The sequence below is a fragment of the Pseudopodoces humilis genome, chromosome 7 (genome assembly GCF_049639895.1).
Source record: "Pseudopodoces humilis isolate 2021_Gansu_Grassland_sample_001 chromosome 7, ASM4963989v1, whole genome shotgun sequence".
Classification (NCBI taxonomy): domain Eukaryota; kingdom Metazoa; phylum Chordata; class Aves; order Passeriformes; family Paridae; genus Pseudopodoces; species Pseudopodoces humilis.
The window spans coordinates 53550619-53567916 of NC_142206.1; the positions used below are offsets into that span (position 1 = coordinate 53550619).

At 35.1% G+C, this 17298-nt stretch overlaps 1 protein-coding gene across 5 annotated transcripts in view; it reads right to left on the reverse strand.

The window, feature by feature from the left end:
- PPP1R13B (protein phosphatase 1 regulatory subunit 13B) overlaps window positions 1–17298 on the reverse strand; it is a 68458-nt gene that overhangs the window by 32627 nt on the left and 18533 nt on the right. For all 5 annotated transcript variants that reach the window (XM_014249824.2, XM_014249823.2, XM_005520089.2 and 2 more), the window contains exons 2-4: window positions 10580–10727; window positions 3765–3884; window positions 2229–2296 (exon numbers count right to left, since the gene is read on the reverse strand). In XM_014249824.2, coding sequence (XP_014105299.2) covers window positions 2229–2296; window positions 3765–3884; window positions 10580–10727 — 336 coding nt within the window. The remainder of the gene's footprint in view (window positions 1–2228; window positions 2297–3764; window positions 3885–10579; window positions 10728–17298) is intronic.

Sequence of the window (17298 nt, forward strand, 5' to 3'; positions counted from 1 at the left end):
AATAATTGCTGATCAAGCATATATAGTTTCAAAGAATAACAACAAAAAAATTTTACTGCATATGACAAAATGCCAATTAATAGAATCATCTAAATTTAACTGGATAGATTGCCCACAATTTTTTCCAAGACTATTGGTTCAATCAATAAAACGAACATTTATCTTAAAGTTTTTTATGCACGTCACACTTGCAGCTCTACCCAATATTAAGCAAAAAAATCAACTATTTCATCCTTAAAGCAGTACACATAATAAAAATGTACCTGAATGCAGAGTATTTGCTAAGATCTGAGCTGTCTTCAATGTTCCATTGGTTTGTGTTGATTTTAGGGCCAGTCTAACATTCAGCATGCCAGCAACAATGAATAAGCCTAATGCATTACGTAAGTGTAAGCTGATTAAATCCTTGATCCTGAAGCCACCTCTTTTTCCCCCTCCCCCTCTGATTTAAAACTTAGCACAATTGAACATCTTAGTTTAAAACACTTCCAAAACCTCATTTGTACCATTTTCATCATAAAAACCCACTACAATTTTACAATACTGTAATGCCTTCAGGTTTTAGTCTATTTTCATAAACCAGGTATTTAATACACCTTATTTCCTAAACCTGGTAAAAGCCCTTTTTAAAGTGATCAGTTCCCCAACAAATTTTAATTTTGTGGTCAACTTTTGGGATTTAAAAAAAATAGAAAAATAAGTGTCCTGAATGGAATGAAGATGGAATTGTTATTCAAGTTATCAAGTCTAAGCTTTACCCATAAAAACTCACAGCAAATTCAATTCAATTTGAGCCTTTCTATCATAATACTTAGCCCTGCCAAGAAGTGAGACTGTAAGGCATTTTGCACATTCCAGATCTAATTTCCAAATATACTATATCTCAAATGTAGTATATGAGCTATAACCCACATGGAGGAGTAGATCAGGAGAGGTCATGAAAGAGTTATGTTCCCCCAGCACTTTACAGCACCATGATCTCACTACATTGTCAATATGACAATGGCAGCAGGATAAACGGATCCATGCAGCAGAGGATATCAGCCAGTGTTCTCTACAGAAAAGGACCGTAGAAAGCAATACATGATTCACTGTTTTGAATAGGGAAAAAAATTCCTTCCCCTAGGTCCACATGCCATACACAAAACAAGCTGCAAAGAGTTGCAAACTGACTGAACAACTCTGTTGCTACATGGGAGTGTGTGTGAATTTTAGATGTTAATTATCAGGCAATATATGAGCACAGAAGTGTTGAATCTGCACAATTGTTTTTAAGATTCTCAGCTTGAAAAAATTGATTTGTTTGCTTTTAAACTTTAACTATTATTTTACTCTGAGAAAGAACCATATGCGTATTTGTAAAGTGACAGTGCTTCACTAAGACAATATAACTATGAATTGATGAGTTCAAATGTTTTTATTGAAATTTTAAAACGTTTAAAAATAGCTAACTATAGCTGGAATGTCTTGGTAGACAGCAGAATGGTCCTGAACAAACAAGAAGAGACTGCTTCGCAGAATCTTCATTAGTATTGAAGATGAGACAAGAGAGAAGAAAGTAAGGAGAGTTTCAGCTCAGGAGTAAAAGGCTTTTAAGCTATGTTAATTTTGAAAGATATATACTATGTTTTATGTGTAAAAGAGAAAATGTTCAAACCAGGAATCACAGGTTGCCTATGGCATATAATTTGTATTTTAAATTAAAAACATAATAATATATTAGTTAAAAAACTCCATGTGTAGAAATGAATCAAGTGCATAAAACCAGTATAAAGTGATGGGTCTGAGGGGTATGCAAGCTCTTTTACCAGCATCTGAAAACATCCCAATTCATAGATATATCGTCATGTTTCAACATATAATGGTATGTCATGTATCAGTACCAGTGAGATAAATCAAAGACATGTGGACAGGTAATAAAAAAAGAATAGAATAATGAAAGAATAATGTAGCTTGTTTTTACTTCACAAAAATGAATAAAACAGATTAGAACATGAATTGATAATACTCCAGGGCTTTCATCCCATAATTTCTTTCTAGACAGAAAATTCAGAGTAGCTGATGAATAAGACACATTGTCCCATTCACTTTCTAACAAAATCTGAACAAAACCAAGATCCATATATTTTTCCCCAGTTCCTATTATAACACACCTTAAAAAGTAATAATTTTTAAAACACAAAGTATATGAGTGGTGTTGATCCAAACCTTTAATATTTATTACATACCCCATTCTCTGTTCGTTTCTCCACAGGTATATTAATGCCATTTCTTTGATTTTGGGGTTGACGTCCACCTAAAAGTAAAGCATCACTCTTAGAGCGAACTTCAGTTTTCAACACAAATTCATTTTACTCTTGAGTCTGTTCTCAAACGTTCTGAGAATTCTGTTCAAGAATTTCTATCAAACTTTTGCCTGTGAATTTTTATTCTGCTAGTTTCAAAGCTTTCTTACCAATGTTACTTTTTGTAAGCAGTGAATCAGCAGAAATAAAGCTTTTAGTTTAAAGAATTCCTCAGTTAAAAGTATAGACATGCAGCTCTATTTTCCTGACTGCTCTTTAGGGAAAGATGTCATGAAGGGCAATGTACTCAAGCTTTATATTTTGTGTCCATGAGAAGCAGTAGCTTCAAATGAATACATTATAAATTAATATAGTAGAGGAAGCTTTTCTAATGTCTAACTTATAAGCAGTTTTAATCTAGAAACTGATCCATAGACCAATGATAAATTAAAAAGCCTTGCATGCATGGTTCAGAAGCAATGCTTTCCTTGTACACTGAAATTCTTTGGCTTAAAGTGTATCTTAAATTTCTTAACTTACTTTATCCTTGTATTGCCCAAAGGATAACAGACTATTTTACAAAGTACCTAATTAATACAAAATTCCCTCACACATTTTCGGGGCTGCTACTTCTGCATTCAAAACAGGCAGGAACCACTTAAAAATAAGAGAAGCCTCAGCTGAAAGGAATAAGGACTCAGCAAAGACTTGAAATCCTGTTGTTAAAAGTAGTCAGATTAGTTGAATGAGTCAGGATAATCTGGGCATGCAAACACACCTCACTGAGACACCTTTCCTGTCCTTCAGACAGTCTGACAGCCATTAAGTCAATAAATGCACAGCCACAAAACTCTTCTCATAGATTAAGTGGAGTCTACACCAGTAAGTTCAGAAAACTAAAACACTTCTATTTTTTTTATTCCAGTCTTTTAAGAAACCCCACTTCATAGGGAAGTGCTTCATATAAACACTTCTCCTATAGAACCAAGCAGACCAGCAATTTTTCAAGATGCAAATTATCACAACTATTAAATATACTTACATGAAGTATTGAGAAAGCAAAGACACTGAAACCTCTGCCAGCAATGTGTGTAAAACAGATCTGAGTTTTTAAAGGAGGCAAAGGCCCAGTCTTTTCTGTGCAGCTGAAAGAACAGAAGCTCAAAAAGAACCATTCTACCCTCTCAGTAAGAAAAAACTACATCAAATCTCTAATATCCACCAACTTTTTTGAATCCAAATTAAGCAGAATAAAACAAATCTTGCCATTAGTCAGCAGACTGGCAGGCATTATTCTAAAGAAGGGAATTGGAGAACAAGAATAAAGGTGCCCCTGAGGAAGGTTCAAAATGGCTTTGGTACAAGGAAGCTTTCTTACATATAACCACTGAAGTTCACTGAATGAACTGAAAACCAAACTCACTTCAGGAACCTTTCAAATCTGTTTCAGTAACAACATTACAGGATAAATGTACTTACTCTGTTCATTGCTTTCCGCTGGTGACTCTTCATGACGAAGAAAAAATTTCACCTCTTCCCTGCGGGGCCCCCACTTCTGTAGGTGGTCATACATCATATGATCAAAGGGTATGGGGCGCTCTAGAAGTACAAGACCAAAACATCTTATCACAACTGCTCAAAATCAAGCAGGGTTATACAAAACTCTTATTAATGGTCAGAATGACCTTTTTGGTAGCAATTCAATCTACCGATCTACCCTGTATTTTATCTTACACAAAGTCTAAGAAACAGGCACCAACTGGATGTATGGTATTAAAAGCTGCCCTGCCTGTTACTGTAAACACAGCTCACTGCTCCACTGCACTACAGAACCAGCTTGCAAATCCATACCAGTGTTTAGGAACCCTAATTTAGGAAATAGCAACTTTGCTCCCCATCCCCACCAAATGGGCAATTTGTTCTATTATTAAAATAATTCATTCAGTTTGAACCTCTGGGTTTCCACAGAGACAAAAAGCCTTATCATTATATTGACATTTCATCTCCTAAGAACTTGAGCAGCTACTCCCACTCTAATACACTTTGCCAGACACTAACATCCAGTATATGTGGAATTACTGGCAACTCTTTGAAAAAATAAAGAGTAAGTTCTATGCAACAGTCAGTCTCTTTGCTTTTCCCCAAGAAAACATTTGCATAGAGTAATTATTTCTTCTAAATTGATCAAATATATTGTAAGAGGCTGCACACTATATATTTAGTATTTCAAAATGCAGATAAATTTAAGAAGACAAGTTTTTCACTGCTTCCATAATTACATTTGCATTAATTACCAGATGTTTTTATTAAGATAATAAGATCCCCATTTTAAGATCTAATACTAGCTATGGTACCAAAATACATCATCTAACCAGAACAAAATTTTATTATAAACTATACTTTGTTGTTAAAAGCAAAATACTTTTGGCCTCCAAAACCCAAACCACTCTGTCTCCCACTGGGAGGAGCACCATTAAGTTTGTTCTCCATTTCATATGTCATTCATTTGACATAAGAAGACAAAATGATTCAAAGATAGAAGAGAAATCTTGGGAAAAGTTTGGGAAAATGAAATCACAAATATACCTTTACCTTCATTCATTCTTACATTCATTACCTTAAATGAAATTTACCTAACTTTTTATACATTATGAACTACGTACATGTACACGTCTTAATAGGCTTGGGATACTTAACTGCAGTACTTAAAAAACAATACATTTTAATCAATTGTTTCACAATGCATTTAATACAATAAACTTTTGTCAAAATATGTCATGTCAAATAGGTATGTGATTAACACATTAGTTAGTCTATTAGTTAGATCTAAGTGCTTTCAGTGGGGAAGGGTCATTTAAATCACAAGCTCATCATATTTATCAGGTGACTGGTTAGTTATTTTTTCTTAAAAACAAAAAAAAAACTTTTTCCTGTTCCTCACTCAAGTGGTGTTCTAGAAATATTGTCAACAATGTTTAAGCACACAAAAATAAGGTCAGTGGCTTATTACTACTCAGTTCTTGAAAAGAAACTTTAAAAGCATGATTTTCAGGTTTTTCAACTCCTAAAGTAAAGTAAGGTTTCAAGTGCTTTGAAGCATATACACTACAATTGCAGAATGACTCTTCTAAAGATCACTGAATGTAAAAATATTTAAGTGGTCTAGTTCAGAGACTTCAGGACACAATATATTAATCTTTAGGCATTTCCCCCAAACAGAAAAATTGCTAGGCAAACCCAGTTAAGACGGCTGGGCTAATTCTGGAATGGTGCGGGGTAGCTGCAGCTTCATTCCTGGTTGAGCTGGTCTCCCATTAAAACTAAGGTCCTGATCCCAGAAGCTAGTCAAAGTAAGAGGCGTCATTTATATAATGCACCTTCAATAAATAAGTCTAATATTTTTTAGACAAGACAATGGAAAGAAATGGCAAAGATGTTTTCTACTAGTTTAGCAGTTCTTTCACAAAACCAGTATGGGATGTTATCCTAAAGAAGACAGAAAGCAGGTTAAAGTAGTAACAGCATCATCAGTATCACTGAAGCAATGAACAATGAAAAGAAAGATGGAGCAGCACTAATCATTCTTTGCAACCTGGCTACATGAAACAAATTCAGGAAACAAAGAGGAAGAAATAGACATTAACACCTAACATAAGACATGGTGAGAAGTGAAATCCCCATTCCTTGCCACAGATTAAATCATTCAGATCTGTAAGTGCGAGAAGAAAGCATGATTTTATATTTGTAGTACAACAGTAAAAGAGGTATTTTCTGAAAATCCCTGCTCTTTAAGAGCCAAAATCAAATCAAAACAAAGAGAAACGCTACAGTTGAATTTTTCCCAGTTGTTACAACTTCAGAAATATTTGTCAATAACTCAATTCTCAAAACTATTTCAAACTTAAATTTTAATTTTTTTAAAATTTTAAATATGAGAGAGCATTCTGAGAGTGTCAAGAAAACATTAAATAGGAGAATGGGTGTAGAGTAATCAAAAGGGCTGGATCCCTATACTTTAGCAACACATCAAAAATTATCTAGAGAACATTTGTTTTCATGAATAACAAAGCAGAAAACTGTGAAAAATGCATACATCCATTTCTACCTGAAAAAACTGCCTTAGATTTTAAGTTGGATCAAGATTCTAAAATATGTTTGAGACTTGAGCTACACTTCTTTCCTTTTAAGTAAAAGTTTTGAGGATGGGCTAGTTTTAAGTATTCCAAAACAAAACACTCTGGAAATCTGAAACATGGATATGCACCACTGTTTCACAAAAGAGTTGCAAAATTCTTCTTGTGGAGCAACAAATCCACTACTTAAAAGTAAGTTTCAGGCTTCAAAATCTGTTTTTATCCTGACTTCACAGATCCTGCTATGTTAAATTAACACATTTATGCCTCCTGTATGAAACCAGAATAAAAAGTAATGGATTTTCTCCAAACTCTCCATGGGGAGTTTGCTGTGATATCTGGAATGAGTTTTTCCCTGCTCACGTTTGTAGAAGTACACTCAAAGTAAGAAACTATTTCTTTCACACTCTCTTGTCGCCTGCTTTACCACCACACTGAGAAATACCAGTTATGACCAGTTGCTGAAGGGCATTCCAGGTGTAAATGGAATAATTTAGTACTGTGTGGATTTAAAGGTTGAAATAAATTCTCTCTGGAAATATACTACAAGTTCTTGGCATCACACCTGTCTCTGACCCTCCTCACTGACAGCTATTTGCAATAGCAGGGGAATGAGGACGAACATTCTGGTTTTGTCTCCTGTTAAGAGTATGAGAAATCCTTGCAAAAAGAAGCTTCAAATTGACAAAGCGCAAGGTGGTACGAAGTATACTGATATATCAGGCACAAATGCTATTGACTTTTTCAACTACTACTCAAGAAACTGGAAAGGAGAGGGAACAGAGAATGAATACCAAAAGCAAATGTGAATAAATGAAATGCTTAGGCCATGCAGCTCTGAGAAGAATCAGTTTGACTCAAATGCAAACAACATCTAAATATTTTACAGCTCTTATGAAGGCCTCAACCATTTCTTTGTCACACAAAAGCAAAGAGATATAAGACACAATAATAAATAAACCAATATTTTCCAACAACTAAGCTATTGTAATCTTCTTCTGCACTGTAGAAATCTTACATAATTTTTGGATTTTAGTAACATTTTTCTGGAAGAAAATTGGTCTCTCGTCCTCTAAAAATAAAATCAAGTGTTTATCATCTACTTCTACATACACATTCAAAACAGGAAGTCTATTAAAAGAGACAGTATTTTGTTAGAGCAGTGCAGTTTAGAAAGGCTTTCAGGCATGCAAATTGCTATTTGTATCTGATGATAAGATTATAGTCCACAAGCCCCAATGCTTAAATTTGAATAGACATGCATTATTCAGCTGGGCTACCTAAAAGAAGCTGTGGCTACCTGTAGAGGAGAAGAGTTAAGCACATTCACAAGAAGCCAAGTAGACTCTGTCTTATGGAGAGAGGTGTAATTTGTCATTTGTGCCACACAGAGAGACTACCAGGGAAACAGACCACTTATGGTGTGTGACTAAATCTAATGTGGTTTTTAAGCCCATGATTTGCCGTATTAACTTTTGTTTTGAATTTTACTTTCCTACATGTCCTCTGAAAGAACACTTGCAGATCTCCTGAGGATAAGGGTGAGGGATCAGAGACAGTGTAATAGAAGAGATAAAATATGCTTTTCCACTGGTACAACATGCAGCAGTTTTACTGCAAATTGCCTCACACTTCCCACTCAGAACCACAGTTTAAAGTTTGTTTTAACTGTCGCACTTAACTGTTCAGACTCCTGTTTTCTACATCAGATTTCCATTCCAGGCAAAATTACTTTTAAAAACTTGAGTAGAGAGCATTCAATTTAGCTCCCAGAAGAAGCAGAAAGGAAAATTATCATATATATGCCCAGGTCATTCCACTGAGAAATCTATGTACCCTAGACTTTGGATCAAGGACTTGAGGTCACTCAAGATTTTGTAACAGCATCCTACATTTAAGAATAATGAAATAAACCTTTGTGCTGAAAGTACTGTCAGAGAGCCTCAAAACTAGTGTGCAGGATATAATTTTTGCTCACTGCCGGTCTGTTTGAAAGACCCAGAAACGTAAGTGAGTGTTTTATTTTTTCTTTCATTCTCTCCAATATTTTCTATTCTACATTTTCAGTGGAATAGATCCATACAGTTACCACCTTGGGAATTTAGGAGATAAAGCTACTTTTGTGAAAGCACCTTCATGTGAGTTTTACCAGAAGTTCAGAGCTAAAAACAGGTAGAAGCTCTGGGCAGGCCTCTGCTCCTTCACCTAAGTGTCTGTATGTAGATCTCCACTTCAGAAAACTAGGTGAACTCCAGTGCCCAAAATTAACAAAAACCAACCCACTGAAATCAGTCATCTCCTTGTTCTACTCACAGTAATATGCAGATCTCCACCGACTTTAATAGAATCAAAGAAAGATAATTCTCAGGGTAGATACCCAAACTTTAGTCTTAGTCCCACCATTGCAACTTCATGGATAAATTCTATTTCCCACTTTATAGAAGCTTGTAGCTTTCAATATCTAGCACTTTGAGAAATGAAGTATTACACCCACAGATAAAATATTTTCTCTATCTTAAAGGTTATCATAGAAAACCTGTGCTTCTAAGGTCCAAGGTTTAAGTGTTCCAGGAAGATGCTGTGGATCACTTTTCCAGTTTCCAGTCACCCTTTAAAGCTAGTTGACAACATTCTTTCCTACACTTTTTAAAAAGTACACCTTCAAAATATTGTGAAAGCAAAAGATATATAATAATAAATATATCTTATATATTTATTATAAAATAATAATAATATATAATTATATAATAAATAATACCACATATGACAGTTTCATTGACAAGGGTTTGGAAAATGTTAGGAATATTTGAGTGTCATTGAAGTCTGCAGATCCATTTTAGCAATCTGTGATACACTTGGCATCATAGACTCCATAACGTAAATTTCCAATTTGAAGACGTTTTAACCATTCTTCAAGTTCTATCCTTAAAGATATATTTTCTAACTTAAACGTATACTGAATTTGTATTCCTAGAATTGCAGGCATACAATTCTTAACTTTTCCCCTGTTCACTCCTAGCTAAATTCTGAGTTTCTACTCAGGTAAGAAATAACTTCTTTAGGTATCTTTTCTTTTTACAAAGTCTTAGAACAGTTTAGAAAAAGATGAGGTGTAGTTTTCCCAGGAGGAAAATATTCTGGACCACCAAAACGTAAAAGTTCCAAAGGCATCTGAATAATACCTGTTGAGTCTGTCTGGAAAACAGCTCCAATCAAAATAAAACACCTCTATACAAAATTTAAGAACTCAGTATCAAGTTATGACCTCATCAGTCTTTATACAGAACAAATTACATTAAACACGGGTCACTTTAATAACTAGGAGATAAGAATGGGGGATTGGAACTAGATGATCTGTAAGGTCCCTCCCAACCCAAACCCTTCCATGGTCCCATTCTACAATTCTATTAATATACCTGTTATCCCCACCCATCTACCAGTTCTACTTACATCCATACATTGATAAATTATAACCTGGGGGTTTGTACTACATGCAACTACAAGAATCCATTCAAAACCAGAATTTACCGTTAATGGATTTTGATACATTCCTGAAAAAAATTGCCTGCCTCATTATTCTGTGAATTAATAATTGCAACACAAATAGGATATGGACACTACTACCTGCTCCAAGAGAGGCTGTCAAATCTTTGAGAGGAAATGTTCATGAATAGGTGAGAGATACTAACTATGTCCCATTCTGGCATAATGCTGTCTGCAGAGCATCTGCTATTCGTGATACAGAAGGGAAAAAAAAAGTACACTCTTTCTTAAATTTCAGCCTGTGTTCACATGCTAACAGTGAAGAAACAGGACTGGAAAGAATGCAGTTGGTGAACTGCACCTGCAAAAAAATCATCATGAGATTCCATGTTATCATTTAAATGCCCTCCATCCTATTAGAAACAGAACACTAACAGATCTTACATATGCATTTTATTGAGCACTTCATGCTGAGGAAGAAAAGAGAACAGAAAAAAGCCAAGAATTACATGAACTTCTGCTGTTATTTGAATTACCATCCTTTGTGTCAAACTCAACTAGGCTAGAAGAAAAAAAAAAGTACAATATGTAATTAAAATAATTAGTATTGACAAGTCACTCTTTTTTTTATAATTAATGCACATATTAAAATCCATTTCCAGTGAACATTTTACTTACCATTTCCACGCCATACTTCAGCCAGATGGCAGCTTCCTTCTCCAGGCTCTTTACAGAACTCCACTACATCGCGACAGGTTGTTTCTGGTGTAATTGGAACTTCTGTCAGAATCTGTTCATTGTTGCTCAGAAACACAGTTAATATCATCTGAAAGAAACAAAAAGAAAAGTAGTAAAATACTTACAAAAAAAAAAAGAAAAAAAAAAGAGAGAGAAAAATAAGATTATGGTTAATTTTTCTTTCCCCTCTATAAATGGTAACGTATACCTACGATTGGTTACCGCATTCCAAAGTAGCTTTCAGTTTTCTGTAACTGTGACAAAGATTTGGTCCTTTGTGTTTTTGGGGTTTTTTTGACAGTACACTGAATTGAATTTTTTTTTAATCAAAGCTTGAGTTTAAGTGCTTTACTTCTGTCTGAAAATAAGGTTGGGAAGAAAGGAACAAATTTCAGCTGTGTTAGATGCTTGAAATCATAGCAATTAAATGTTGAAAGTAAATGTACACTTTGGCAAAGCAACCAGAAGCTTCAGGATGTACTCAAAGATAAGTATTCCTAAAATGCACTAAATACTCTAAAAGACACCTAAACTCCTGCTTAAAATTAAATGAGTAATTTTATACATTCTCTCTGTGCCTTAATTCCCACCTGTAGTCACAACACTGTTCTGTAAAGAGTGGATGGAAAAGAGAGAAGAACATCATGTTTTACAAGGCAAAAAATACCATAACAGTAAGTGTCCCTAAAGAACGTGATAAAATTAGTAACTCTGCATGCAATGAAAGTTCTTCCAGATTGTTCCCATAAATAAAATGTAGCATCACATATTGAACCTAATAACAGCTCTTCATTAAATGAGCACTCTCCACATAAATAAAAGTTGTGCTTCAATTTGCATAGGCAACTCTTAAAAACATTCATAATACTTTTATCTTTGGGACACATACATCAGCCAGACTGGAGACTGACATTAATAACAGCTAGATATTGAGTGAGAGCAGTCTGTCTGCTTTAGAAATAGACACAGGACAAATTCCAAGAAAGCCCAGGCTTTGAGCTCTCAGTCTCGTCAGTCCTCTGGGCTATTTCAGTCCAGGTTTCTACTCTCCCTCAGCCTGCCAAGTTTGCATGCTGTGTCCTGAAGTTTTCAAGTACCTACACTTCATCACAAGAAGCAGTCAACCAGAACTGAAAATATACCAGAGTTCACCCCTGAGTTTTTCCAACAGCAGCGTAAAGGAAGCCATGGTAAAAGCTATAATACGAGCTGGAGGAAGCTACAGGATGCAACCAACAGATAATAATCAAAGTGCCCATAACAACCTACTGTAAAAGTCTCAAAATATTATTGTTCCCCCAACAGAAGATTCAGTCTCAATATTCAGTGACTGTGGTTATATAACAAGTAACTGATGCTGAATCTACTTGTGGAATTTGACCTCATATTTAAGAAGAAAGAGTCACATACATGAACGTAAACCAACAGGCTTAGAAGGAACCTTAAGAGGTCATCTAATGCAGTCTCTTGGCCTCAGGCAGGATAAACTATACCTGCATTATTCTGCAGAGATGCTTGTCTAACCTGTTCTGAAAAGCCTTTCATGATGGAAATTCCACCACTTCCCTAAGCCATCCACCCCAGAAATCCAGGATTCCTGTTGCAAGAGGAAGTTTTTAAAGTCTAGTTAAAGTTTTCCTTACCGCCATTTAAACCCCCTAGTTCTTCTAGCCACAGGGTTAATAGAAAACACATTTTTTCCTCTTTTCTTTTTCCCTCTGCAGTTAAATTTAAAGAACTTGCAATATGTAAGTAAATCAGGTAACTTAAACAACACCTGTTTAAAAAAGCTTTTAGTGCCAGTATTCCAAAGTTTCCCCATAGCACTTGATAGCAGTTTCAGAACAAAACCCAGACTTCTGAAACATTTTGAAAGTACCAAGAGACCCTGGCTTTACTGCCTCATAATTTGTGTGGAAGACCAGTTTTCTTGGTATGAAAGGATATATAGAATGTCTTAACATCACATGATTTTACATGGTTTCCAGGTTTTGATTTCCTTATTGCTGTAAAAGTAACACTGGCCCAGAAAATTTACTTCATGTCTTCAAGACTATATATATCTGCTTCTGCAGACAGACTGAATGAGAAAAAAAAAAGCCTTGTAGGTGAGTGTCAATCCTATTTATCTCAGTCACTTCTCCATAAATTCCAATCTCAAGCACTACATAAACTCACAGTCCCCTTGGCAACACCAGGACAAAGTTTGCTGTACCTCAATCACACCACTTGACTCTCTCAGCTCAGAGGGCATCAGTATTGTCTTTACAAAGCTGGGTGTCACAGTTTTAGCCCAGGGTAAGGTATCTCACTAATGAGGAAGCAAGGTGCTGCAGCCAAATATTGGCGTAACACTCCTCAAGGAAACTTGATTAAGTAAGGATTTATTTTCAACAGGTTGTCTGAGTAATACTAAATAAACTGAAACACTGTGCTGCAAAACAAATATCCTGAAACATACACAGGAACACTGAAAATATTGAACATTATTAATAAATGGCAATATTAACTAGATTTTCAAGTCAGTGTCATACCAGTCTCTGTTTGTGATGGGAATGTGTAAGAATCAGAGGTATTACCTGGTGATAAAATACAAATACGCATTGATGGAGCCTGGAAATTTGCTGCTGAGGAACACAAGTGAAGCATACGTGTGAAATACCCAAGTATACCCACTGAAGTAAACTAGTTACATGGAAAAAAAAACATTCTTAGCCAAGGATTATGACACAAAAAACCTGATAAATTCTTTGATTTCTCACTTGAAATAGATTTCTAAATAGAAGCAGCTGAATAAAACCATCTTGTAACATTGTGATTATAGCCATTGTAGCATTTCTTTGATCATTTCTCAATTCAGTTTTTAATATGTAAACACAGTGTCACACAACAGGATCAACCTAACACTCATGAGCAAATCACCTCAGAGATTCTAAATCATCTTTTTTTTTCCACAATAAACTTCAAGCTCCAAACCTTACACTTTTTCTTTCTCACCACACACATGGGTATTACCTGTTAATCTCCTCTATACTCCTGCTACCAATGGTTTGATCCCAACTTTCACAATTTCTCATTTCTTTTCACTCTGTTTTTTTTTAACCTTCATGCAAACTCTAGTGAATCCCATCACATTTCAGGTATAGCAAATAAGCTACAGCGAACCTTCCAAGCTGGCTTCAAAATTACTGCCATCTCACTTCTCAGCTGACCGATGACCTCCTCCTAGAACTTGGAATAAGTACTCTACCCAAATCTTCTTTGTCCAACAGATCCCTGTCTAATACTTGCATGCATTCCTCTTAGCATGGTCTCTCCCTTTCATCCATTCCCTCTTCAAACCATACTTCCTTTATTATTTAAAGGACACCTTTTATCATCCCAGCAATTTCTCAAGGAGGTAGAAAAAGGGATAAATCTACAAGAACATTTTCCTTGCTTATTATCACACCTCTTTAGTAGTTGCATAATGTCACCTACAAAAATTTCAACAGGCATCACTCACAGAGATGACAGATTTATCTATCTAGACCTAATCTCCTGCTAAGGAAACTGAAATGTTGGCAATCTTCAGTTGATTCTTACGAATGCCTAGCTGTCAATTCAAGTTCTACAAGGCTGTAACATTCCTCAGCCATGTTTCTCCAATGATTCCCTAGATTTCATTAATCATAACACACAGGTACCTAATCACCCTGAGCTGCAGTGTAAACATCTTTGACACAAACCATTTTCTCAGTCTTCTGTTTACTTTTCCTGTACCATATGTAAAACAGAGAAAGGTGTTTTTTCCATAAAGGTCCAGCAAACTTGCAAAAAATGTTTTCCAACTTTTCACGGGTGTGCCTTTTTCACTCATGACAAGTGTCACAGCAAAAATCACCCTTCATGCCTACAGCCTTGACCCAGCTGCCTTTCTGTATCAGTCCTGATGAACAAGGTTTATTTGTTTTCACTTTCACTTCAGTCTCCTTTCTTATCACTTTTCACTCTCTGTCAAGAAATTAATGTCAAATTGGCCCTTTACACCTGTTTCTACTCTTCATGTGCTTAGTGTTAACAGGTAGTTTTAAGGTTTCTTCTACAATCTCACAGAAAAAAAGTCAACCTTTTTTCATCTTCAGCTAGTCAATTAAAAAAGTATACAGTTAAGTAAATCCTCTTTAACAATTTTTGTGGAGACAAGAACTACATCTCTCTCAACTATTACCTCATGCTACCGAGACCCGAAACACTGCAGCTTGAGAAGAAATAAATTGCACACCCACGTCTCCATTGCCTTATGCCCAAGCTTACTAAGTCAGCCAGCTGATAATATTTACTGTAAAAACAACAACAAAGCCCATATAAGTAGGCATTTCCTGATATCCTACTCACACCAAATTGAGGTATTTAAGCTATCAGAAAGGAACCAGACAAGTACTATTTCAGGACACGTTGAAACATTGGAATTGAAAACAAATTTAAGATTATTTTCTTACAGAAATATTGATGTATTCTACTACAAAACAAGGAAGCAAGTTCTGTGGATGAAGATGGTGAACTATTCACTTGGCTTTTTTATTTTCTGTATAACCAGTTTTAAACTAAACCCCATGTTTCCAAACAAAACCAGAGTTCCTGGCAAAAACAGATCTGAAGATCATTACTTTTCCTGCATGTAATTTTATGTCCACAATTTACAAAAGAAAGACATATATAGGAAAGTTTAGAAGCAAGATCACTCCAGCAGAGAACCAAAGGTTAAGAAAAAACATCCCTGCATTGCAAGAAAATGAAAACCCTTGATTTTTCTCTTTGTGCTATTACTCTTATTACCCAAATTTAGAATGCCTACATGATATTGAAGGTAGAGCAGATAATAGAATTTTATTTACAAAAAACTTTTGTCAATTTAAGAATTATCAAACCTATGACTGCAATTTAAAAACATACCAGATATTTAATATAGTTAAAATAATGTACTATTGTTTAGTCACATTAGACTCTCCCTTTGCCTTTTTTTTTTGTCTTTAAACCAGCCTAGAAATTTCACTGTGTAAATGAACAAGAAACAACCAAAAAAACCCTTCTCTAGCAGATCACGGAACAGACATTTCAAATACAAGGCTGACACACAATGGAACTTAAAGCACAAAACAATTTCTGATAGAAATGCCAACTTCAAGCCTTCTGTTTCACAGGAAGGCATTTATCTTCTCACCATGCACTTTTCCCTAACAAAGAGTTCCAAAACATTCATTCATGATCTTGCAATGTTTTGCCATTTCAGAGCTTTTAGCACTACCTACAACGCCAAGATGAGAACAATCAGTGAAGACAAGACTTTGCTGATGTTTAAAGTGAATCTCTCTAGAACAGTAGAACCTCAGCATCTTCCAAGGATTTTAATAAATTTTGCTAACTTGGAAGTACCAGGAATTTGCTCTATTCAAGGCGCTACTACAATAGTTTTAACTGGAAATTACAAACCTGTATCTTACTGAAATGACATAGTCCCATCAACCAAATAAGACTTTGAGTAAGACTAAGGATTTCAGCTACCAGAAAAATTATAGAATGAGAGACAAGCAAAATGTGAAAACGTAAAAAAATCATCCCTTTGGTGATGAGATACAGTAATATGCACAACTTTGCATGTAGAATGGTCAGCAAAAAAGTTACAAGTTATCAGTCATCTCATGCAAGTTTGCTTGCCTGGAATTCATACTATTATATAAAACTTCCATCAGCTACAGCTGTAGGAATTGTAATTGTACATTTCAAGCATTAAAGCAGAGTTAATTTTTGTTGCAGTGGGAACACAGCCCCTTTTTATAATTACAGACTTAATTACGTAAAACTTTAAGCAATTACATTTAAAAAACCCACAAACTATGAAATTTTAACCACAGAGCTGTTTGAATTAAAGCCATCTAAAGATCCTTTCTTGACTCAAGTCACGATTATTTTTTTATACTATTGAGATTTCAGAAGGAACAAATCCCAAATAAATCTGATGTTATTACATGCAAACACCAGAAAAACAGTAGTAAGATCAAACAATTCACTTCTCTGTATAAGAAATATTTAAAATTGATCTAATCAACAAGTTTATCCACCAGCATGATTTTTCCAATAATTATTTATCTTCAGAATGAAGCTCTTATTTAAAAAAATAAATATGTTGAAGAATTTCTTGCAGTATGCTTATGAGTCTTAATTCAAATTAAAGCATCAGGACATGCAGCAAATTTATTATCAATTACTGTGGTTTTCACCAGGAGATTTCTTTTCTCTAACAGCTTCTTGTTTTCATTCCCCATATATGGGGTGAGAAATTACTGCAATCAATTTCCATATTTCTAAACAGCTTTCCTCACATCCTACTCACATTCAAGCTGTATAAACTTTGAGTTCAGGACAAAATTTAAAGCCCAGCGATGCTTTTGACTGCATTAGTAAAATCCACAAAGGCAGCGCAACAGACTTCAGTTTGCATAGAATACAAAAATGAGCAAAATCTTCTGCCAAAATGTAGACTTGTGAAACCAATAGTTTCTTGCTATACTTTCAAATTTGAAGCCAACTGCCTCCATATGGCCTGCAAAAGAATCCACAAAACTGGGAGTGAATCTCAGACGCTAAAAATGTGAAGTATTCAGATATGGGCTACTAAC